Genomic DNA, 26,087 nt, shown 5'->3' on the forward strand with positions numbered 1-26,087 from the left:
TCATTCTGAATAGTGTCAAAGTCTCTTTTATTCCATCAAGAAGAAAAATGCTGTTTTTCGAGGCACATTTTAGAATCTTCCCTGAATGTCTCTCAGGGTTGGTCATTCACCAATGACCTTATAAGTTTTGACAAAGAATTGAACCTCCTGTAGACTACTTCTCCTGAAACTGTCATCAAAACTGCTCCTGCCATGTCTAAGTATTTGCTTCTTTTGAAATACATACTTTTCTGCTCGAGAAAATCTTTCGTACCGACAGAAAGGTAACTACCATCTCTTTTTTAAGACTTCTGTTCAGAGATGGTTTTCCTAGGTTCCAAATCTCTATCTTTAAAGTTATTCCTAAAGCCCTTGAATAGGCAGTTGTGATTTCGGTAATTATTTTTTCAACATCAGGTGTATTGACCATATCCTTCATCGTCTTTGTGAACACTATACACTATAGACAGACAAAAGATCCACAAAATTTTATTCCCATATCCTAAATCACACTAGCCAGGTATACTGTCTTCTCTGTGGTAATTTTTTCATGGGGAAACATCCCTTTGGTATCAAATGATATAAACAAATAGCAGTAAGGCTGCCACCAATAATACTCAGAATAAGATAACAATTTCTGTATTAATGTCTGATCTGCTCCCCGATATAATTGAAATGACAGACTCCGCTCTGACAATTCACGTTTATTTATGGGCGCGGGCTCGAGGAAAGCCACATTAACGGGACCGACAAGCTTCGCCTGTTCATTTTTGGTTTTCCTCTCGCCTTTGCCCACAAATAAACGTTAATGGTCAGCGCGTCGCCCGTTATTTCTATATTGTCACCCTGTTAAGAAAGTCGAGAGCCGGACCATATCACTCCCATTCTCAACGAATTACACTGGTTACCATTAACGTTTATTTATGGGCAAGGGCGAGAGGAAAGCCAAGAACTAACTTTCCTCGAGCCCGCGCCCATAAATAAACGTTAATGGTCAGCGTGGAGTCTGTTATTTCCAATATATTATCAACGAACCCCAAAACCCGTCAAAATTTACGAAAATTTCCCACCCGAACGACAAGGGGGCCCCAGAATTTGTCAGTGAGTAGTGGGCGCTGTAAACATTTTGCAAAGCGGAGATTTTTTCAAAAAAGTGTCTAAACTTGGCCCACAACTTTTCCAGTTTTATTTTGTGATTGATTATGTATGATCTTTGTACAAATTACAATTTACGTTTTAGCTGAAAAGTTACGATGTTTACGATATTATTCATATTAACGGACACATAAACAAACCATTATTGCGTATTTGTGGTCGGTCACATGGTTCAGTTCGACCAATTAAATGCGACGGACAGGGCATGGTAATATAATACTCCTTTCTACATAACGGACCTGATCCATATCAAATATTCATCCAGACTTGTTTCGATCTTGTGACAAAATTCTGCTTCATGTACTACTGAGTAACCGCAAAACCTATGACAATCATGTTTTCTTACGCGCTACCCCATCAACCGGAAGAATGTCCATTAGTGCACCAGTCACCCACTTTTGATCCTTTTGAGAAGAACATTAGTCTTTTCTGTTCAATAGAGCATGATACTGAACAACTGTGTCGATGCTGTAAAAAATTACCTTTCTTTTTGATTTTGCATGTCGATGATCTCGCAACTTGTCAGGGTTGCCTGGCAACTGCCGCATCCACAGAATTTTAACAACTGCAAAGTATGAGTAGGAAATTACAGCCAGTGGTCCAATGTATGCGATAAGTATGATAAATAGCTCATAGACAATGCGTTCTTTTCTATTGGTCCATACTTCACTGCACAAATAGTGTACATCACCGGACTCCATTGGATATGCTTGTGCTTTAGCCTTGAATAGCTGCACCATTCCTAACAGCATGGATACGAACCACACGGTGGCGTTGATAACCGCAGGTCGCATGAAGGTTGACTTCGCTCTCAAAGGACGTACAACAGCTAGGTAACGGTCTATAGCGATTGCCGTCAGCGTGTATATACTGACGGTGACAGCTACCTGTAAAAACACACGAAAAATAATAATTTGAAGGGATGAGAAGAACATCGTAATAATCAGGTAAATAAATGCTATTTTAATCGTATGCAGATCGCGTAAAAAAACTGTGAATGGTTTTAATATATATCTCTTCGGCTGAAATTTACTGTACGAAGGTACTTGTTCAAAAGAGTTGTTGTGACAGTGTTGATGTATGTCTGGCTTCTGTGCACTTACAAATCGGTGAGGACATGTACCATAACACCCGATGATACTCAGGGAACTCGAAAAACGGAAGAGAGAACTAAGACGAAAGAATAAAAAAGAAGTGCTTGAGTACTTGTAAGCCATGCCAATCATTGTGTTTCCTATATTTCTCATACCACACAACATGATCGTAGTGGGTACAAAACTTTTTCTGGAATTCCAAGTTTAGACATTACTTAATATTAAATGAGACCCGTGCTGGATGTCCAGCAAATTAGCGATAATTTTCTTAGGTTTTGCTTCAATGCTTAAGGTAGCGGTAAAGGCTATTTTTGCACCAATTCTTTTCTCAGAGTTAATGTCAAGTTTCAAGTGTTAGAATCAAGATATTTAGTTCAAATTTTCAGGATAACTCCCTTAGTTAATACTATCTCCCAAGAATATAGAAATTGTATATTTTTAGCCATGATTTTGAAATATGACACCAATCAATATTAAAATTTAATTTTTCATATTTTTTTACATATTTGAATTTTAGTAATAATTGGATAATATAAATATTACCAAATTAGTTATAAATATATTGACACTATTAATTGTAAGATTTGTACGGCAGGAATTGTAAATACAATTTGTTTTTATGATTTTACATGGGTTTACATATCAAAAAATTATTAAAAATTCTTTCAAATTTCAAAATGTGATTTTTCAAAAAGAACTTCAAATACAGGAAAATTGTGCCGTACAAATCTTATCTGTAACCTTGTTAATAGGCTGTAAAAAGTCCATGTCCATATCTCATTTCAAAGGTTGGATTAAATTGGTATAAAATTATGTAGGAAAACTGTTATTCTGTCAAAAATGTTGAAAACAAGCCATATTTGCACCCCTCTTTTGAAGTCACAGAGCAGTCTTTTGGTTAATCTCACTTTTGACACCTCTTTGACACTCAAAGAATCTAAAAATGCATTTACAATAGCAGTCACGCATTCTGAATGCAAGCACTGCCTTGTCAAACTTTCCTGAAAAACAGGAAAAAATGACTTTCCCTTTTCAAACATTTTTTTAAAAGCTAGGGGACCTCTACCATAGTTAATACACTAAGGACTCCCTAACTTCCTCTTATTTGGTCAGTTTTTCAGAATTTTCAACGGGCTATAACTCTGCAATGCCTTTGACCCCAAATGTCTAGTTTTTTTATTCCACAGAGAATGTTGACTACTTTTATGTTTTAATAGTTTTATTGAAGTTTGTAACTGACGCTCTAGCCTTTACCGCCACCTTAACATGACTACACACGACCTCTAAATGGTATTAACAATTTGTGCTAATTAAAAATGTAGTGCCCATATAACAGTATAAGTGCATATCTCATGATGGCAAGCAAAGTTTATCACAACGGCCAACTTTTCCTTGAACCTTCTGGCGTCTCATTATATCTAACAGCAGTGCAAGAGTTGCCTAACGTTGTGTCACATAGCCGAGAGGGGGCCTATGGGATGTCTTGATTCGTACACTCAGGGTAGAACGTTGGACCAGAACAGAGAGCAACAGGTACACAGAAAACTCTTTGTCGTCCTACTTAATTAACAGAGTAACACGCAAGTTACATCTTAAAGCTTCTCTACCTATGACAAACTAACAATAATCTTCGGGTCACGGTCGTCTGTCGTCTCCAAACGGTCTCCAAACGGCCTCCGTAAAACTCACTAAATGCAGAGCTTATATAGATTGAAAATGTGTATGTTGTCATGACTTTGGTATACATCTATAATTGACTAAACAGGATGGAACGATCAGTTAACACAGAACGTGGAGGTGAAGACTCGACTTCCTTCTTTGCCAATGACAGTCGTTAAAATAATACATCACTAACGGAAGACGAATGCTAACTTAAAGGTCCGGAAAATAAACGAGGGGAGATCATTCTCACGCTGTTACTTTTGTTTGTGAACGCACGACCCTTACTATTACTATATATTTCGGGAGATTCATGGTACCAGCTCAATGTAATATTTCAGACCGGATTATAAAAAGAACAAATAAATTAAAGCTAATCTTCCTTATCATAATAAACGATACAAGAAATAACAACTGGGACAGAAATATCAGGCTATATTAAACATTTGTTTGCAGAGTACAGTCAATAGGAAGAATAGTACTTCATTTCACTTTGAATTTCTGTAACTGTTGGCTGGTAAGAAACTTTCCAGATTCACGACGCTTGAGATTTTTTTCCAAAATTAGATAAAAATCTGATCCCGGACATTTTAGGTAATTTGATGTAAATTGGATCGTTCGAAATCAACATGTTGAAAACTATAATAAGCAAGTGGTGATGATAACAATGAAACAATAGTGAAAGACCTTCTTTTACCATTTTTGATACAATCTATCACACTGTGTATGGATCACAGAGATAAAAACATCATGTGCTATCGAGACATCAGTTACATGTAAGTATTTGAGGTAGGATGCTTCTCGGATTAGACTTCAGTTTTTTACAATTCGTTTCTATTTCCCAGTTGCCTTGCTGGGGGTCATTTTTAAAGATATACAGTCATCTGTAATTTAAATATACCTATATATGGTCAAAGGGGTGTTAGGGGTATTCAAATGCCCATGTGGAGGCGCTGTTTTTAAAAAGCGACCACCCGCTTAAAATCTGTCATTGGTTAGATTTTCTCAACCATGGTAACTGTGGCAAAATTGGAACAGGTGACAGTATACCTTTAAGCTCTTGGAGTAAGCAAGATTTTCACCTTCTTTGTTTCTCGAAAATCGAAAATTCAATTTTCCCATAGCGAAAACACAGCTATGGCAGCTACTTTGAATTAAAAATATCGGTAAATGTCTTGTTTGATATGTGATTTGTTTCTCTGGTACCAAACTTTGCATTATTACTCTTGATTTTGTAAGAGAATGGTTGAAAGTTTTATTGAGGAAAGTTTGAACTAAAATTTTGATTGAGTCTTTCATTTTTGAGGAGCGCTGCGATTCATAATTTAGCTCACATACTTATCTGTTTATATTAAAGGTAGATTGCGTTTCGAAGACATATTTTCGCACACTCAATTTTAAATTATAGTTCCAAGCTCTTGTGATTGACACTTGTTGAGTGGATACAGATTCTATTGAAAATGTAGTAATTTCTCGATCGGATTCAAACTTACAATGTACCTCACCTAATCACACAGCGAATAAATTACAGTCAAAACGGCTCGGCTAAATCCCCGCCCCTTACAAAAAAATTTGTTCAATAACCGAGGTGACTTGTTTCAATTTTTTCTGAACGCGATCCGTCCACACGCTGTAAGAATTCACACTCACATACTCGCTACTGTACATCGCACACAGTACATGTATGTATATCAAAGCAAAGGACATATAGCTAAACTGGACTTCAGATAACACTTTAATTTGTGCTTGCTGTTAAAACAGGATATAACAATTTTGAGTTTTAATATTTGTAAATCGTTATCTCTTTAATCCATAATACTTTACAAGGTATGTCTGATATTTATTGTGATCATTAATGAAGATGATTTAAAACTTCCTTGAGCAAAATTTCAACTACGATTGTTCTGCTTTCAGCGTATTAAGAGGATGTACGTGTCAGTTTGATCGTTTATTGTAAGATTACCATTATTTATTCACCGCAATGCATAAAAGAATGCCGAAACGATTCTATGTTATCACCGACATTTTATAGACCTCCATAGATTGACTCAAATTATTTTACTCCATGGAGTATGTGTCGTAAGTAAGCCGTATTTCCGATACATTAACTAACATGTATTATTTGAAGTTCCCATATCAACATGCACAGTCTCATAATAATAGTTGAGAACCAATAAGCACGTGAAAAAGGCTTACATGAAGCAGGCTTACCACTAAATGGGCCATACTTGGCAGTGTACAACACTACAAATTTTACCACGAATTTGTTTATAAATTTAAACACCTATTCACTCACCCCGTGAACAGGGCTGTTCTCGCTGTGGTGTGTACGTGCACGGGTGTGTTTCCTAAGCCCTGTCACGACAGTGTCGTGTTTGCGCTGACACAGACTACATCACTAAATTGTGCGAAAGCTTGCATAATTCCAGCTTCAGTATGACATTATGAGATATTTATACTCTAAAAACATTAAAGTTTCCGACGCCTATTCGAGAGTTTGATTTCCATTATGTCAAAACAGCTAACCTGAGGGTCACGTGACAAGCGTCAAAGTGACAGGTTACATGTCTACGTCGCTCTGACAAAAACACTAGTTTGTACAACTAGTCGGTGCTCAAGTAAGTTAATGCATGGGTGTTTGTACCCATCAAGCCCAAAAGTAAGAAAATGATCAGTTATCTTTAAAAACCACGCGATTTGATTGATATTTGGCCTAATTATTGGAATTATTAAATTCTTTAAAATTAATGTCTGCCTAAATCTTGACGAGTTGAGTCACGTGACCAAATCTGATATTTTCCCGCCAAAATTTATGTCTTTATTAATTTTAATATTCCAACCGTAACCCGTTAAATTTTCTTGATTTTCTCTGCACTTTTGGAAACAACATCTATCATATTCTTTCAAAAATACATGGCACTCATGAAACTCTATCTATACTTCTTTCTGATATTCAAAATATTCATGTAAAACGTCAAAAATATTGTATTTGTTGTTTTTTTGTGAAGAAATGTTATTCAAAATTCAATAATTTTGCATCTGCCACTAGTTCCAACACAAGTTCCTATCCCATTTTACATTAATTGGTCATAATATTTTAAATATTTTGATGTTTAACGGTTGGAATATTCAGTTATTTGCAATATACAATTTTGGCGGGAAAATAATAGATTATGGTCACGTGATCTGACTTAGGTAATATATTATGATAAATTTCAACTTAATCAAATGCAAAACATATTTTTGGCAATTTTCAGAATTTTCTGACCAGGTCTGATTAAAAAGTATGTTCAAACTGATTTTACATGTATGTATGCCTATGCCCATGCATTAACATACCTGAGTGAGCATTTTGATTCAAAGTCGTTTGGCAAACTCCATGAAGAATGGGTCTCGATATTAGTGCTTGGAGAATTCGGATAGGCTGTTTTGTCCAACCAAGAAATTGGAGAAACGTATCCGTCGATTTTTACTGCCCAACAACGACATGGACGTATGCAAATGAGTTGACGTACCGCCTCATGGCCTGCTTCATGGTCTGTACTTTCACTATTGTTGATGCGGGTCTACTGATTTACACAACAAATCTATACTGGCAGTGGCTGGAAGACGATGGAAGGTTATTGCTTCTGTCAGTTAAATTCTGTTAAATTTCTGTCAGTCGAGTTTGACAACTGAAACTTGAATTTGGAAGAGTTCAAGCTGCACTCCTCGAAGACCGACATCGGAATGTTGTGCGATACAGGTGCGGAACATGGCGCTATCCATGTTTACAACAACTGATTGCTCCGATCTTGGCATGCCGTTTGTTGTGCGATTGTTGCAGCTAGCGGGTGATATAGAGCTCAATCCCGGGCCAGAAAAGGATATCATCAAAGCAATGGAGTCACTGAAAGAAGAAATACTCAGAGAAATGAAGAAAACAGGAAGAGAACTAAGGCAAGAAATGCAGGACTTGAAAAAAAACCAATCCGAACTGAAAACTTCGTGTTCTTCTTTGAAAAACGAATTCAGTGACGTAAAGAAATCTGTTCAATCAATTCAGTCAGAAATCAACGAACTGAAATAAGATAACCGTGTTACTGGCTATGATCTTGCTGCAGTATCGCAAAAACTTGACGACATTTGCGAACGGTTAGATAGTCTGGAAGATGATACTGACAGATTAGAGTCTTTTTCGAGAAGAGACAACGCCATATGGTGTCAGCGAAGAAGAAGGAGAGACTTTTGAACAGTGCAAGAAGAAAGTTGTTACGATCTTGAATGAAAAGGCAAACGATAAGATATGGGATGACAGGGATGTAGTTCGAGCGCATCATGTATCGGTGAACTGGAAAGATCAACCTCGTCCAATCGTCGTAAAGTTCCATCATTTTGACGATAAATTAACGGCACTGAGAGCAAGACAGAAATTGAGAGATATCGGAGTAGGCATTGGCACAGAGTAATATACACAGAGAAGCAACACTTGCATGCCTTTTGTTCCATGGTCGTCTCGGTAGACTATTGGCTTTTCATATTAAAATGAGCTCCAAAGGTGTTAAACTTTTTGGAGGCTTTGTTTGTGGTTGATGATTACACGAGATTATGCGAAAAATACGACGAGATGGCATCGTACTGCCAGTCGCGTAGCAACCATAGTTACTTTGTGAGCTCTCTGGCCAGAAACACTGCTTCACGCCAATCAAAACATAACACGGCAGCAGTTTCATAAACATGTCCTTCCTTGACGCACGTGTAAAAGAGGGTACGACTGACCGTAAACCATTGAGTAAAACCAGACAGTATCGATAAAAGACTTTCAAATTTAGTTCAAACACACTCATTATATATTCATAAAAATATGAGAGGAATTTTTAAAACGGTCAAACTCGTTTTCCTGAAGCTCAAAACACTCCCGTTTTCGCCAGCACGTCAATTCTGCTCAGCACCACACGACAACACACAAACTTTGCCGAACACACTTTCGCTTAACAATTGGGGAAAATCCGAAAAGTACCGAAGGATTCATAGTCGGCACTCTTCGGAAAAGAGAGGCGAGAGCAACCTGAGGCGAGGCGAACATGGATGGGTTACGTAACCGCTTCACGCCTTAAACAATACTCGTTGCCACTCTATCTATCTTTCTCTATGGCATTGGCAACGGCTTAACGAAGCGACAACGGAAAACTCTGGCGGACCTTAGAAAGCAAGGCAAGTACGGGTACTATAAGAACGGCAAATTGAAAATTTCTGACAAGAGGACAAGTGACAATAAAAGTTCGGTACAGAATGAAACGACTGTGAACAGTAATTTGCAACGTCCACAGACAAGACTACGGAGCCGGATGCAAGCTAGAACGGACTAGGGACTCGGCCGCGGCCCAAACTTAGACACGGTAAAATTCTTAACTTGGAATGTACAAGGTCTCAAAAATAAATTGTGCTTCGATTTTGCCAACTATGTTCTGAACTTTGATATTGTATCTTTCATTGAAACATGGTCAGAAAGTGTGTATCAGTTTGACACAAATTTTCCAGGTTTTCATGTTTTTAACAAGATACGTAAGAGAACTACAAATATTGGTCGTTATCCGGGTGGTGTATGTACAATAATTAGAAACAATCTAGTTCCATACGTTAAACATATTGAATCAAAGCTTCATGACTGTGTTTTCTTATTGTTTAATGGCAATATTTTTGCCCTTGAAAAAGATGTACTGTTGTGTTGTGTGTATATCTCACCACGCTATTCAAAAGTTTATGACAACTTGTCTTCTACAGATGGCATCAAATTACTTGAAAATGAATTGTCTGATATGCTTACAAATCTTCCAGAAGTGTACATTATTGTTACTGGTGATCTCAATGCCAGAACCGGTGAAGAACCTGATTATATTATGAATGATAATCCAGAGTATGTAATAGATTCTACATATGGTTATGACAATGACCCTTTCAACGTGGTACGAGTGTCAAAAGACAAAGATGTAAATTTGTATGGACGTTCACTGTTGTCATTCAGTTCAGTGTGCATAAATCCCTCCTTTGTATAGGAGCACCTCCACTGTGGAGTAAAGATAAAACAAACAAATACAAACATATACATTACAAATAAAACATAAAAAGGTAAAAGAAGACTGCTGCTATCAGGATTCCTGATGCTGGATTCTGGTGTGTCTTCTCAGCGATTTAAGATATCTAATCTTGCATTGTTGAGCACATATAGGTACTGTCTAATGTACTTTTCCTGTTTATAAAAACAATTGCAGCTGGCTGTATTAAGCACTGAGGTAGGTTCCAGGATATAACAGGTCAAGGCATGTTCATTGGACCACAGATCAGCGATGACAGAGGCTACTCTGTAGAAGCGCAATGTATTTTGTCCGGATGTGACGGAGACTATTGCAGGATGAAATAAAGTGTTGTCTATCTTCAGATGCAGCAAGGTAGAGCTGACAAGTTGGGTTCACTGTGTACTGGTTAAATACTGAACAGTTGCTTTGAAGAGTACATTTTCCCGTTAAAAGTCTTAAACGAATAGGGACAGTCTGTATATCGTAAGCAGCGGAAGAAACAGTTGTCACTGAGGAGTGTGGATGAAGTGTTGGTTGTGTTCTAATGGAAAGATAACGCAATGATGAATAATACTGTGATTATGTGTATAGGACATCTGACCAGTAACTGTAGATCCTTTTCTTTACTAGATTTTTCCAATAAGTCTTGGTTGGCTTATTCTTCATGATAAGATGTATAGAAGGTAAATTGTATTTGGATAACAGTGAGCGAGTATCAGCAAACCAGCTGTTGGCAGAGAATCCTTGCATCACAACCTGTCGGATTGTAATCTCATAGAGAACAGTATTTGGAGTCACGCAAATATTTCGTAGCAAGGTGAATTTTCTAAGATGTATTATCGCTTCAATTGGAAGTGCACCAAGAATAATGTATGGAGCAGGATCCGCCACTCTGTCCGGTAGGCCAAGAATTTGCTTGAGTGTTCTTTTATAGAAATCTTCAAGAATGGAAATGTGCAGCTTATTAAAGATGAAAACTTCTGTACCATGCAGTAGGACTGGTAAGACGTATGTGTTGATTAAGTGGAAAGAGGCTAGTGGAGTTAGACCGTTGATACCATGTAGACCAGATCCGAGAAGTGAATACATGGCTCTCCTGGCTTTCTGTATATTAGACTCGATAGTTAACTTAGGATCAGTTAGTTTGGAGTCTCTATGTAAACCAAGATGAACTGCAGTTTCCGGGCTTGGTAATGATGTTCCTTGTAGAGTATACGAGGGTTGAGAACTTTTAGAGTTAGTGAGAACAGCACTCTTAAGGGGTTGTATTTCATAAAACTGTAACAAGCTGTAATCGCTGGCAATATTTAACAGGAGCTGAAGATCTGAAGGATTATTCGATATTAAGGCGACATCGTCTGCACAGGTAGGTGAAGAACAATTAATAGAACCAATTGAGGTTCCAGCACTTGTTGACAGTATATTATTAAGTAAATCATTAATGTACAGTTTGTAAAGATCAGTTGACAGGATGCCTCCCTGACGAACACCTTGTGTTATGATGATTGGATTAGAGTGATCACCATGCCACTTGATCTGAGTTGTAGCTTTGTCATATAGATTTCTGATGAGGAGCCATAAAGGTCCTTGTACTCCAGTGAGAAACAGTTTCCGAAACAAGCTCGCATGATTTACTACATCAAATGCGGACTTTGCATCTAGAAAGGCGACAGCAGGATTAGACTTTTCATGTTTTGAATTGAAGCAAGCTTCTTGTAGGAGAAATGCACAATACATTGGGGAAATTCCAGTGGTGAAACCAAACTGTAATGGATGTTGCAGCTGTAGCAAGGATGGCTGTATTAAATCTTTAATGATGATTTCTATAATTTTTGTGATAACTGGAATGATGGTAATGCCTCTGTAAGAAGATGCAGCATCAGGTCTGCCTTTCTTTTTGAAGACTGGTGTAGTAATGCCATTCTTTAAGACGTCAGGTAATCGTTTCTGTCTAAAGATGGTATTAATGATTAAGGCCAGGATGTGCATAACTAAAACTCCTCCAAATTTACAATGTTCCACAGTGATACCGTCAGAGTCTGGAGCTTTCCTGGTATTCAGACGGTGAATAGCGGTTTCAACCTGATTTGGTGTTACTGAGTCTAGCTGCAGATATTGAGACATACATAGATCCTTGATAATGATTTCATCGAATTCAAATTCCAGTTTCCTAGTTTTCTCTTCAGGAGAGGGTTCAGTAGAGATGTTCACTGTGTAAAATGGGAAAGCCAACCTTCAAGTATATGATTAGAGTCAAAAGATGAACCGTTTGCAGTCAGTTGAGTAAGTATAGGATTCCCTGTCTTACGCTGTCTTTTAATAAGCCGGAAAAAGAGATTTCTATCATGCATTCTAGCTTCTAGGAGCGAAGTAATCTTACAGTCTCTGTGGATAGCAGCAGATTTACGTCGTGCTTGACGTAACAACAACTTAGCTTCTCTGCGGGCTCGCGAGGTAGGGTGATGACTTGCTGGACGTCCAGCTTGCTTCTAGTCATTAAAGGCTTTCTTATTGTTACATACAAGGGTTGCAATCTCGTCATTCCAGATACGGAAAGGCCTTGCTCGGTATGGGCGGATCATTGGTGAATAAGTGATAGCTGCTTTTTTTAAAGCATCACATAACTTAGAATACACTGTTTGAACGGAGAGCATATCGGCAATAGAGGAGGTAGATAAGTCTTTCAATGAGTGTTCAAGAGCTTGAGTGTAGGCCCGTTTATCAACTTTGTCCCAGTTTACTTGAGTACTCGTATGTTTTCACGTCTTCAGATGATTATTATCAGGCTTCCCTACTTGTAAAGGAAAGGTGCAAACTAAAGGGTAATGGTCCGAGCTATTGGAGTGCAGGTTAACAAGTCTAGTCACACGGAAGTCAGAAATTGATGGAAAAGTGTGAGTTAAGAAATAGTCAATCGTGGACACGGCTCTACCATTAGCATGGCAAAAGGTGGGTCCTGCTGTTTGAGACACTAAGTTATTGTGGTGTATAAAATTTTCCAAGGACTTCTGATGCTTGGTACTGCAATTCTTGGTAATATCTGTATTAAAATCGCCTGCAATAAGTATCTTATGAGTAGAGCAAAACTTCTGTATTATTTCATCAAGTTGAGCCAATGTGTCAAAATATTCATCATCCGCTGTAGAACCACTTCTGCAGGGCATATATACTGAGATGACTACTAAAGGACTGGGAGTTGAATTGAGCTCTATACACTGAATCCTCAGATTACCATCAGGAAGTGTGTTCACTATATGATCGTAAGATTTTTTCCAAAAGATGGCCACTCCACCGTAACCTCTAGGTCTTTGCTTCGCAGAGATTGGGTCAAGATCATCAACAGCCTTGGCTACACATGAATACAGTAGATGAAAGTCATTAAGCTGAGTCAATTAAAAATGAAATTGCCAGTGCTCTTGTATGCAGATTATATCAGATAACTTGAAGACATCTTGACATCTTGTACCTACAATTTGCATATTTTGAATGGTAGAGTTGGTGTCGATGCAAACAAAGGAGAATTCACATGTGTTGCCAATGCTGGAACAAGTGTGGTTGATTACACATTGGCGTCTTCAGATCTTTTCACAAATGTCAAAAACTTTTCCATTGAACCACGTAGCGAATCAGACCATTTTCCTATGTCATTTTCTTTAGCATCAACCTTTATGCTATTTAAACCAAATACAAGGAGTGTAGTACATATTGGTGACCATATTTTACAAAAATGCACCTGGTTGGGAATTTTCAAGCCAATTACAAATATATATGAAAAATCATCATTTCGAAGATAAATTTTTAGATCTTTCTGTTGATGTAAACAATTTAATTGCAAACTTACATGATGCTCTTATGAGTGTAGCAGAACAATGCAATATGGTTAAGGAGGCTTCGTTGCCCATGTCAAATCAGAGACGGCAACCTCCTTGGTTTGATAAAGAGTGTGCTTTTTTGAAGAAAAAGAAGTATGGTTTACTGAGAAAATTTAGAAACAAGAGTGATACAACGGAGTTGAATCTTTACAAAGACGCTAGGGATGAGTTCAGAAATACCTGCCGAAACAAAAGACGTAATTTCTTTAGTGAGCAGAAGGCAAAACTGGGTGTTTTTGCCTTCACAGATCAAAACAATTCTGGATGACTGTGAGACGTGCTACGTCTATTCGTATTTTTCAAAAGACTTGTAATATTACACCAGAAGTATTTTATGATTATTTTAGAAACCTTTTTGTAGAAAATGTATCTGTTGAAGATGATTTTCCTCTGTCTGACGAATTTAGAAGTACCTTGAGTTCAGCAGATGAGCCTGTAAATGATATAGATTGGGATATTCTCAATGGACCGATTACTAATGATGAAATAGAAAAGGCAATCAGAAAACTGAAAAATGGTAAAGCAGCGGGTCCTGATTTGCTCTTAGGGGAGTTTTTTTAAATCTACAAGTTCTTTTTTGATACCTTACTTAAATGTCCTGTTTAATAGACTTTTTGACGCAAGTATTTTTCCAAAAGATTGGTCGAAAGCAATTATTGTCCCTCTATATAAAAGCGGTTCAGCCGACTCTCCCGAAAACTACAGAGGTATATCCCTGTTAAGTGTTTTTAGTAAAATTTTCACTTCCATTTTGAAAAGTCGTCTTACATTTTGGGCCGACGCATTGGGAAAGATTGATGAAACTCAGGCAGGTTTTCGACACGGTTATTCTACGATAGATAACATCTTTATCTTACAGTCTGTTATTCAGAAATATCTATCAAGAAAACGTGGAAAATTTTATTGTGCCTTCGTTGATTTTTCTAAAGCCTTTGATACTGTTGAACGTCAAAGACTGTGGTTTATACTCTTACAGGGTGGTGTCAAAGGAAAAATGTTCAAAATGTTGAATGCCGTCTATAAAGAAGTCAAATCTTGTGTACGTACAAATATGCAATATTCAGAGTACTTTAATTGCCCTGTCGGTGTCAGACAAGGATATTTGCTCAGTCCATTTTTGTTTTCCTTTTTCATTAACGAGTTGACACATGAGATACAAAACAGTGGACAACGTGGTATTCAACTCTCTCCTGATTTGAATGAAATATTGTGTTTACTTTTCGCTGATGATGTAGTTCTTTTTTCAGACACAATTATTGGTTTACAACGTATTCTTAACTGTTTAAGTAGTTATTGTAGTAAATGGAAAATGACAGTCAATCTGAAAAAGACGAAAATTGTTGTTTTTAAAGCTGGAGGATATCTTTCAAAACATGGAGGATATCTTTCAAAAGACCAAAAGTGTTTTTTTCAATGGTGATAGTGTTAATGTTGTATCCTATTACAAGTACCTGGGTGTTATGTTTTCTTGTAGACTTTATTGGTCTGTGGCTACGAAAACACTAGCACAACAAGCTAGAAAAGAGCGTATGAGTATACATAGAGCAAGTAAAAAGACAGGCTCTTTCTCATGTGATGTATATTTTAAGATTTTTGATGCTATGGTCTTACCAATCCCTACATACGGTTCAGAAGTCTGGGGATACACACAATACGATTACCTAGAAAGAATCCAATATCTAGCATGTAAGCTATTCTTAGGAGTCTCATGTAACACATCAAATGTTGCCATTTTAGGTGAGTGTGGCAGATATCCTATTTATCTGCATATAGCGAAAAAATGTGTGAAATTTTGGTGCAGGCTTTTAAGAATGCCAAATGATCGCTATCCAAAGAAATGTTACCAGATGCTTTACCATATTGACAAGTCTGGTACGAGGTTAAAACCCACATGGGTACATCATGTGAAAAATTTACTTTATCTGTGTAATCTACATGATGTATGGGATAACCAGGAAGTTCTTGATGACAGCATTTTTATGAGTAATTTTATAGAGAATTTTAAAAGTTATTTGTATAATACCTGGTACAGTGAAATATGTACTCTTGACAAACTTTCATGTTATCGGGAATTTAAGAGTTCTCTTATACCGGAAAAGTATCTTTCCACTGTGAAAATTAAGATACATATGGTTATGCTAGCGCGTTTAAGATGCTCTTCTCATCACTTACGAATTGAAACAGATAGAAAACTAAAAAATGATGTACATGAACGAATATGTTTGTTATGCGATAGGAACGAGGTTGAAAACGAGTACCACTTTGTTTTACTGTGTAACTTTTTCGATGGTTTAAGGGTGAAATATATTCCCCGTTATTATTTCAATCCTCCGACAGAGAGAAAATTCATATCTCTGATGCAATCACTTGATCCTTATATAATTCAGCGTCTAGCAGCATTTACATTTCATGCTATGAAATTAAAGGGCCATTATTTGTAACGTTTGACCATTTTTTACCTCGGAAAATTCCATGTTGGAGGCTCATATTTGTTGCAAAATGTTGTTTTACGAAGAAACAAACATGATTAGTGATGTTATAGCGACATAAAACTGCTAATTTTTGTTCAAACGTGTTGCCCTTCCGAGCTCGTTTGTTGACGTCTTTCATGCTCAGCGTGCTTGGGAGAACGCAGAATTATGGTGACGCCGCGATCACGCGAGATGTACAAGTTCATTGCGTCGTGGATTGCCAGACATCTGGCTACGCAACGTGCTCGGACAATGGATTACGACGTAAGTACCGGGCATAAGTAATGAATATTTATTTTGACGTTGCTGTAAATGGCTCGCGCAGGTGCAGAAGAATGCCTACGTTGCAATCCGCGTGTCAACAGAGTTTGTATTTCTGTCCGGACAAAAATTGAAATTTTCGTTGTAAAATCACATGTTATTTAGTTGTAGGGCACGTAATGCTTCCGAATAATATGCGATTCTCTGTTATTTGACAGGCTATTCAACATGAGCCAGTGATCATTTCAATCAAAACTAACGGAAAATCGCCAGAAGATACAGCTGATGGAAGTTTAAGAAAAGAGACTACTGAACAGTACTAAGATTGTTGAGTACGTTTTTGTTCTATGTACCTGTCAAGTTATGTACTTTCCTTCATGTAATGTTAGAGTATATTGGGCCGATGGCCTTAAATCACTGAATAAAATACCTTATATATAGGAACCGCTAATCTAGTACAAAGATTCAATGTTATTAGTTGTGGATCATTTTAGATGTCAGAGGATGACGCTGTGTTTTGTTTTCAAACATGCGCAGCTTAAACAGAACCAACAGTATATTTTTCGCTTCTATCATTACATGTCGGTGTTTTTATTGTCATTTTCTCGCTTATGCCTGGAAAGCGCACAGTCATGCATGTAAATGTATAAAATCTCGCCTTAGTCTTTTCTTTGGTCAATCATAACGTTCCAATTTTGTTAAGTTTCTTTACAGGATACATGGCAAATCGTTTGAATGGTAGTCTCTGATAGTACATGCTTGAAAGTAGAAGACTTAAACTTTTGCTCAAACTTTCCTAAATGAAATTTTCCACCATTCTTTTACCAAATCAACGAAAAATGGGGGGGGGGGGTTACCGTGCAAAGTTTGGAACTAGCGAAACAAATTACCAAACATTTTGCTATATTTAAATTGAAAATCGCCGCCATTCCTGTTTTAATTCTTTGGGGGGATAAAATCGGTAAAAGTTTTCCTTTCTCCAAGAGCTTTAAAATGAACCCCACAAGTGGTAGATCAGAAAAGAATGGTAGAAATTTGAGAGTCCAAAAATCTGTTACCGAGGCGCGTTGTATCTTAACATAGTCAGAATCTAATAAACGAGCAATGTGAAACTGCGCGCTGAATAGCGTTTGAAAGCAGCATTGTTGTTGTTGTTGTTTTTGTTGTTGTTGTTGTTGTTGTAGACTTAGAAATGGTTTCCAAATGATGGAGGATGTCTGTCACTACACTGTTATCTTCAAAGGGAAGTCTAAACGGTACTCACCAAAAAGAACAACGCGGAGAAGGATAGTAGAATTAAGTGTCACGTGATCGCAATGACAACGGCACGACATGTGAGTATGATTTTACATCAGACTGAATTTATATCGTTTTATATCTCACGTTATTTCATTTCATGTCGTGCCATTTGACGGTCGCGTGCAGGGGGATAAAAAAAATACACCCGATTTACCATATATCACAAATACAGTAAAATTCCAAAAGAAAGCTCCATTCGCTGTTCATCGAAGGAAAATCGAACTTTCGAGCACAACTGTCTGTTATTTTGGTTTTCTGTTTTGTTTTGGTTTGTTTTTTCATTTTCAGAATCACAGTTTTGCCAACGTACAAATCGAATGAAGAACATTAACTTTCAAAAGATGATAACACAAGTCATTAAAATGAAAGGGAACTTGAAGACGCGCCCCGTCAATACGGTCTTTCCTTTTGACAAACCAGAGTTAGCTTAATGCTCACGTTTCTGGTGTGCAAAATTGAAATCATAACGTCGTAAAACAACTTTCTTTTATCTGAAAAACATTATCTAAACGATATCACATGCAACGTAATAACTTTTAATCACATGCACTTTATCTCCCCAAACATCTGTGTATATGGACCGACGTATGGCCGTTACGGGAGGCACGCAAGTCGCATCCGTTCCAACGGGCTCATAAAGTCCTGATGTTCCGGACATAATAGTTTAAATACATGCCTATAGACCGAAATTTATGTCCTGTAGGCTTCGCTGGAGTACAGACGAACCATAAAACATCAATGGTGTGCATGTGCTTCTACACAACTCTTCTTCTTGCAGAATTATGCAATTCAGACACCATAACCACTTTTGGAACTTACAAAATAGAGTTAAATAACTTCACGTGATAAATATTTTCCACACACACACACACCACACACACACACACACACACACACACACACACACACACACACACACACACACACACATATATATATATATATATATATATATATATATATATATATATATATGTATATATGTGTTTGTGTGTGTATGTATATATATGGGAAATGACAGTGCTCGATGCTAACAGCATTGTGTTATAAATAGTAAGACAAATTACTTCATGTCCAAAGTAATAATATCTGTTTAAGTTTTATGCATCCTACAATCTTCTGACAGACAGTCAGATCTAAAAGTATCTTCAGCTCTACACCCTCATTTACACGGTTGGGACGTACCATTACATTGTGTTTCTAGGTAGTGCTTATATTTAAATGAGAGTGTAGAGATAAGGATACTTTTAGTTCTGACTGTCTGTCTGAAGATCATAGGAGGCATGAAACTTAGTGACAGATATAATTACTTTGTACTTGAAGTAATAACAATATATATATATATATATATATATATATATATATATATATGTATATATGTATATATGTATATATATATATATATATATATATATATATATATATATATATGTGTGTGTGTGTGTGGGGGGGGTATGTGTACGGTATAGAGTGACGACTTACACTCGTTGCAATAATACAAAGTGACGACCTGCCGGTAAAGTGACTACCACTCACTTGACTTACACTCGTTGCAATAATACAAAGTGACGACCTGCCGGTAAAGTGACTACCACTCACTTTGTTTTTTTTAATCGGAATCGATTCCTGGATGGTTATTTTACCATCCTGTGAAGTTTTAGGTCATGTTTCACTTTGACCGGTAAACCCACCGTGTGCGTGTGTATACTTTCGCCCGTGTGTGTACTACGTTGTCTATCGCCACCTTCTGCTAAATATGAGAAATATACACAGGTGTTACACACACGGCATATAGGGTTACATCCCACCAATAGTCTGTTTGATAAGTTTGCAACATTGTGACATGCCGATGTAAGACGTGTAAGGTGTCACTTTGGTGGATGGAAACCGGTCAATAATTGATACATTGTATCTTAAAATTGGATAAACTATACGACGCGCTCTACTGTACAAGTATGATACCTGGCACGATTTTCACTACAGTGGAATATATTCGTAAAATTTCTACCTTTTCTAAACGTAAACTCTCCCAAAATGTGGATATTTGTCAAGTAACTCCTTGGTGTGGTATCTGCACCTGGTATTTTGAGTAGCCCATTAAAATATGCTCCTAAATTGTTTTCACATCCTGCTCTTCAAAGTCAGAGATTCTCACTAAAGGAGGCTATAGCGCTGAGGTTTGGCGCAGACTTCGTCAAGAACATCCTGTTTTAAAGATAATATTTTATCCTTGAACTAAAGTTGCCTAACTTTGAAGATTTAGTCTAAACCAGTTTACCCTTTTGTCGGAAACAAAAGTGCATTCAGCAAAATAACCTACAAACCTGTGGCTAAGCTTATACCCTCGAGAAACTCGAGGGTCTATGGGCTAAGTGAAGAAGTAAGCAAAGTTAACAGCTTTATGAATGCAAAAATTGGTTGACAAGCACGTTGGCAAGATAAATCACAAAATAAAGTTACCATGCAGACAATATCCTTTTTACCTTACAGCTCAGTCCCGATATCACTGTACTCATAGTTGTCGAATCTACCCAACGTATGTATTACAACACGAAAGTGATTACACGAACAGTACAAAGCGGGATACATGTATGTTTTCCTCTGTCACAATTTATATTTATTGCAAAGCGTATATTGCAATGTTAACCTGTAAATGCTACAAAGCGATGGCATTGCTATTTATTTTGTCATATACGGGCTCTTTTTACCGGACCATGCCAACTGGTCGAAAGACACGTCGCTCTGACTGATTTCATGAACTTAGAACCCACATCCATTTGGAAAACAGAACGAAATTCTACTATTCAGAGTGTGTAGGTTCTTGTGATGCGACCGGAGGTAAGACGGGATGCTTCCGTCCTTCTGAATACGAACCATTGTGCGTTAAGATAGATAACGTGAACGCCACCATAATTCAGAATTTTAATGCAGCCAAGTGTCGGTGCACTTAGTACAGTGGATTGAAGGCGTGAATTAGATGTTGTTTTCAATTGAATTAATCAGTTGATTCGACATTAACATAATTTAATGTACGAATTAGACGACAACTAACTGTTAGATGAATCTGTTCGCTCAAAACTTAGATGCACTGTTATAGATTTATTGTATTAATCAGATAACGATTTACTAGTGTTGGTTTTTCAATTTAAAATCAGTTAAAAGAACGTATAACCTGTGATAGTCATATTTTGCCGATGAATGTTTGCAATCAAGGAAGTGTGCCTCTCTAGAGTGAAAGAGTTGAGTTTACTCGCAATCATTCAACGACTCTTCTACATGTGCACGTATTCATCAATTATGCGCAGTAAATTTTAGATTTTCTTGATGATTTCCGCTAAATAAGATAAGAAAACTTGTAAGGTATCATTACAAATTGCGGCTTTATTTCTACTAGGAAAAAATCAATGATTGAGTCCTAATATCTGTCCCTCGGGCGCATTCTACCTCAACACTGTTAAGCAATTTTTCGTAAAACGACTAAAAAGAGGAGAGGCACGACCGTTCGGTACTTTTCTCAAATTGTTCGGCAGACAAGGCCCAATATTCTCTTGGCAAAGCCCCGACTGGCCGTTGGCCGAGACAGCGAACTCTGACAAGTAGTTGATAGAAGACAGTATATTCAAATAATCGCAATCATACCAATCCATAATCCAATAACACTAGGTCAAAATTTGTAAGACAATAGTTGTAAACATAGACACAAAACAGCACAGAACAGACAGTAATAGACGGTACAAACAAAGTCAAATTCATGAAAGAAAGATATATGGACCTCTGGCCAAAAGACCAAGAAGTGATGTCAGGTGTTTCGAAAATAGTAAGCGCATCCTGCCCCACATGTGGCACCCGCCATATATCAATCTGTAAGTCAGATAGGTAGTGGTCACTAACTAAGGCCCAATGTCACCGATGCCATCAGTGATCATTTGTCGAAGAGAGATATTGTATTTATCTACCAGCTTGCGATACCTGCCAAAAAAGCATTTGAATGTAGAGACAAGTCTTGCTCTGGTGTAACCTTGATTTAACAGTTTGAAAGAGAGATGGCCATGTCTCTCTACAAAATCACCATATGAACTGCATGCTCTTGCATATCGTATAAGCTGGGAAATGTATACCCCATAAGCAGGTGAGAGTGGAATATTACTGATGAGGTGTGGAAAATTAATTATACTAAAGTTGAAATCATCTCTCTTGTCATATAGCCTAGTAGAAAGGTGACCATTGGAGTCAAATTCAAGTAAATGTCCAGATATGAAGCAGAAGAGGCCGTTTCTGTAGTTTCTTTAATCTCCAATTCTGGAGGATAAATCATAGCGAGATATTTACTGAATTCAGAGTTATTCAATGAAATAACATCGTCTATGTATCTAAATGTTAGGTTGAAAGTACGAGCTACAGAGACCTTTTTCTGCTTGATAAGGTTCTGGATAAATTCTGCCTCGTATGAGAACAGAAATAAGTCGGCAAGTAAGGGAGCACAGTTAGTGCCCATGGGAATTCCTGTACACTGTTGGAAAATGTGTCCTCCAAATTCAACAAATATGTTGTCAATGAGGAAATCAAGCATACTCAAACTGATTTCCGACCCAGATACAGTATATTGTTAATGAACTTCGGTAAATTTCTTTCTATTTTTGTTTCCAGAGGGAAAACGTGCGTGAGTGCTTCACGAACTCTACAACGTGTGGAGCGGTCTCAGTCAGAAAAATGTAACAACTTAGCCGGCTATTGAACCACTCTTTTTGGGAGTGTAAATTAAGCCGAGCGGTTCTCTCTGTGGCCTCTCCGCTCAGCCTGAACGGAGGGTACCAAATTTGCATATTTTATCGTGTTCGAGAGCCTCGTTTTCGCTACCTCGCTGAGTGCGGAAGTGTGTGTGGGAGAGAGACCGGCATACGATCTCAAAAACAAGGCCGTGAACTCAAACAGAAACTTATCTTTCTTTTAAATATTCAGATTTTCATTGACAATAAACCATTTATTAAGATTTTTCAAAGTATTTGACCAGGGAGTGCAAATTTTTTTTAAGATGGCACAATTACCGTGCCAAGGCGGACGATCGAACGACGTATTGGAATCCAACTTTTGCCGAAAAACCTAACTTTTAAGGGTCTTGTAGAGCTTGAGCCAAACTGAAACTTTCAGAAAATGTTCCTTATAGTATCGATAGTAAGTGGTCCAAATTTCAGGGCCGTACGATATATTGCATGTATTTGCAGCATGATTAAGTGACGCCGTGTAGAGACCGCCGTGTAGAGACCGCCCGCAGCTGTGATATCGCACTGGAGGCGCGGGCGTCCACGCTGCTGAGTACGGCAACTAAATTTTGATTGGGTCAATCTTAAAGGTAGTACTACGCAGGCAGGGTATGCTTAGGGTGATGGTGAGGTCATTGTCCCTCGATGACTGCTTCAATCAAGAAAGTATTGAATCCTCTAGAAAGCCAATTTTACTTTTATTAGATTACTATTAGCACTAAAATTCACATGTCAATAGAACTCTGTGTTTCTAGAATTGTTGTGTAACTATTGCGGTGATTAGGTAATGTTAGAAATTTTCTACACATGCTGTATTAACTACGAATTCAAAATGACGGATATTGTTTCTTAGACCGAAGTCTTTCTCTCTTTAAATTTAGATTTTCATTCTTTGGACTTGAACTTTCATTCAGAAGATTTTGTAGAGCTTCAATCAAGTGATTAGTTAGGTGGCTAATAGCTAGGTGAGCCAAATGAATAGCCAAATTTTAGCTCTACTTGACTTTTCAAGCTATTTTGAATTTCCACAAGAGCATATTAGGCGTTCATAGCCACTTTGAAATAGCTACTTGCTGCTAAGGGACTGGACGTCAATTACGGGGAGGGGGTGATTTTGGGTTGGTCGCAAATTTTCATGCCCATGTTTGGGGGAGGGTCATCATTTGTTCCAACTATATTTAGGTAGCATCACAAACTTTTCAGCAGGAAATATTTACAAAGTGAAAAGGAACCACGCGGTCTTTTCAAAATGAATGGACGATCAATACATACGGCTAGTTTTCAATCGGGTTCGAACCCACAGCATGCGGCATCAGTCGCCTAGCGGAGAGGCCACAGAGAGAACCGCTCGGCTAAATCTCCACTCCCAAAAAAGAGTGGTTGAATAGCCGGTTAAGTTGTTACATTTTTCTGACGGAGACCGCTCCACACGTTGTACAGTTCGTGAAGCACTTACGCACGCATGCTCACTATCACACATACAAACTTTATTGAAGCGAAGAAACGAATTATTCGCTTTAACTGGGCGTTTTACTGTCAGCGGAGGGTCATAAATTTCTGAGGTTAACTGTTGGGTGGGGGTCATAATTTGTGAGCAGTAGATATGGCGAGGGTCATTAATTTCTGACCAGCATCTTCCCTGATCCCCACCCTCTGGTTATTTACGTCCAGTCACTGACAACTCTGACCTTTTAGAAGGCCGTAGTAATAAGCTTTTCAAGCTATCAACCTTTTTAGCCGGCATTAACCTTTCTTAGCTGGCCATTAGCTTGCTTGCAGCGAATCAGTGGTGACTTCTAAGAAGGCTGTGCAAGTCAGCTATTGAAGGTAATAGTCATTTTAGCAGCTATTAGCTTTATAAGCAAGCTATTAGCTAGCTACCAGCAAAGCAGTGGACAGATCTCATGAGGCCTGACCTGTCCAACTACTTTCATAGGAACTTACGAACCTGATGTATATTTCTATGTACACAGAAGAAGTCTCCTACGTATACTGGATAAATATTGTGGAACCAAGAAGGCAGTATCGAGTTGCAGTTCTACAGGGAAATTTGTTTCACTCCGGCAGGTTTAAGCTATTACCAACTCTAGCACTTACTTTTTGCTGTACTTAGAAGAAGTCACCCAGTGTATGTGGATAAATGTGTGCGTTTGTTGGTATTAATAATTTTGTTTTAAAATAAATCAAGAGAAGAAACTTGCGATTAGTAGAACAAAGAAATTGAATAAAGTCACATTACTGGTTGAACGGTACAACAATAATAATGAATTAGTCTCTGTTTGAAAATAGGTTTCATGTGACTGGATATAAGAACATTTATACAAAGACCTGATTACATATCAATGCCAGGTTTTGTATTGTATTAAGTTAAGGAACGTTAATATGCGCGCCAGTTTCTGTGTCCAAAGAGTAAAGTGCATGATTGTGAAAGACTTGACACACATATTAAGTGAAAGTAGAGAATGTTTTAACAAAGTCGTACAGCAGAGAAAGAAAAACAAAAAGGAAAATGAAAACTCCTCCGAGGTCATTGCATATTCAATAAAGATCACAGAATGACACATCTGACGAAGTTGGAGGCTGAAGGGTGTACAGAAGAGCCTCGATGGAGTCATGAAAGAGAATGTGTTTCAGACATAAAATTTTGATACAAAACAAGTTCAGGAACGTAGTTTGCAAAGGTAATTATAAAGTTACATTATCAAGACCCCTGCTTTTACACATATGTCAATACATTGTTTTGACTAATAAGTGGACTGTGAATGAACTCAGACATTTTTGTACGAAAAAGTCTAAATTCAGAAGACGTTTCTACTGTGTAAGAATAACAACAAAATTCCAAACAAAAGGAGAATAATTCATTTTTTCTCAAAACCAATATGGACTGCCTAACTTGAGATGAATATAACGAGCATATTTTATTGCTCATGACACGACATGACATGAACTACTTTATTTATAGTACAGGAGAATTAAAGTCATCATCCATGAAATGAAAACTGGTGGAATTCATGAGAAACGAAATGCTTCTTCTTATTCTAATTGAGATAAACGCATTGATCTGGAACATGTCACACGAAAATGACAAGACAGGCCCTCTGCCAGGATAATTGAGCACTTGTTAACAGTTGTGAAATTCATGTCAGCTTACATGAAATGTTTCATGATGTGTTCGCAGAGAGAAACAAAGAATACGAGACAAAATACGTTTTTGTGTATGTGTTCGGAATGCATCTCAATAACACGTGTTGTGTTTGTGTGGTGCTTATTCTTTCTTACACAGTTTGTTTTGTTAGTGGACTTTGAAGGGACTTTAAGAATTTCTAAATAAATCATCCAAAGTTTGAAGGTATATTTTCTGTATCACGATGACGACAAACTTTATTCTTTGTGAAAGAACAAAACACGGTTTCATCACCAGGTTTACCCAACTGAATAGATATACACTGTAGCTATGCGTGTTCTTTGCACAGGACGCCAC

At 37.6% G+C, this 26,087-nt stretch overlaps 1 protein-coding gene across 1 annotated transcript in view; it reads right to left on the reverse strand.

The window, feature by feature from the left end:
- LOC139123210 (QRFP-like peptide receptor) overlaps window positions 1-26,087 on the reverse strand; it is a 47,942-nt gene that overhangs the window by 6,037 nt on the left and 15,818 nt on the right. The window contains exon 2 of the mRNA XM_070689321.1: window positions 1,617-2,021. Within this exon, the coding sequence (XP_070545422.1) occupies window positions 1,617-2,021 (405 nt within the window). The remainder of the gene's footprint in view (window positions 1-1,616; window positions 2,022-26,087) is intronic.

The sequence above is a fragment of the Ptychodera flava genome, chromosome 22 (assembly GCF_041260155.1).
Source record: "Ptychodera flava strain L36383 chromosome 22, AS_Pfla_20210202, whole genome shotgun sequence".
Classification (NCBI taxonomy): Eukaryota; Metazoa; Hemichordata; class Enteropneusta; family Ptychoderidae; genus Ptychodera; species Ptychodera flava.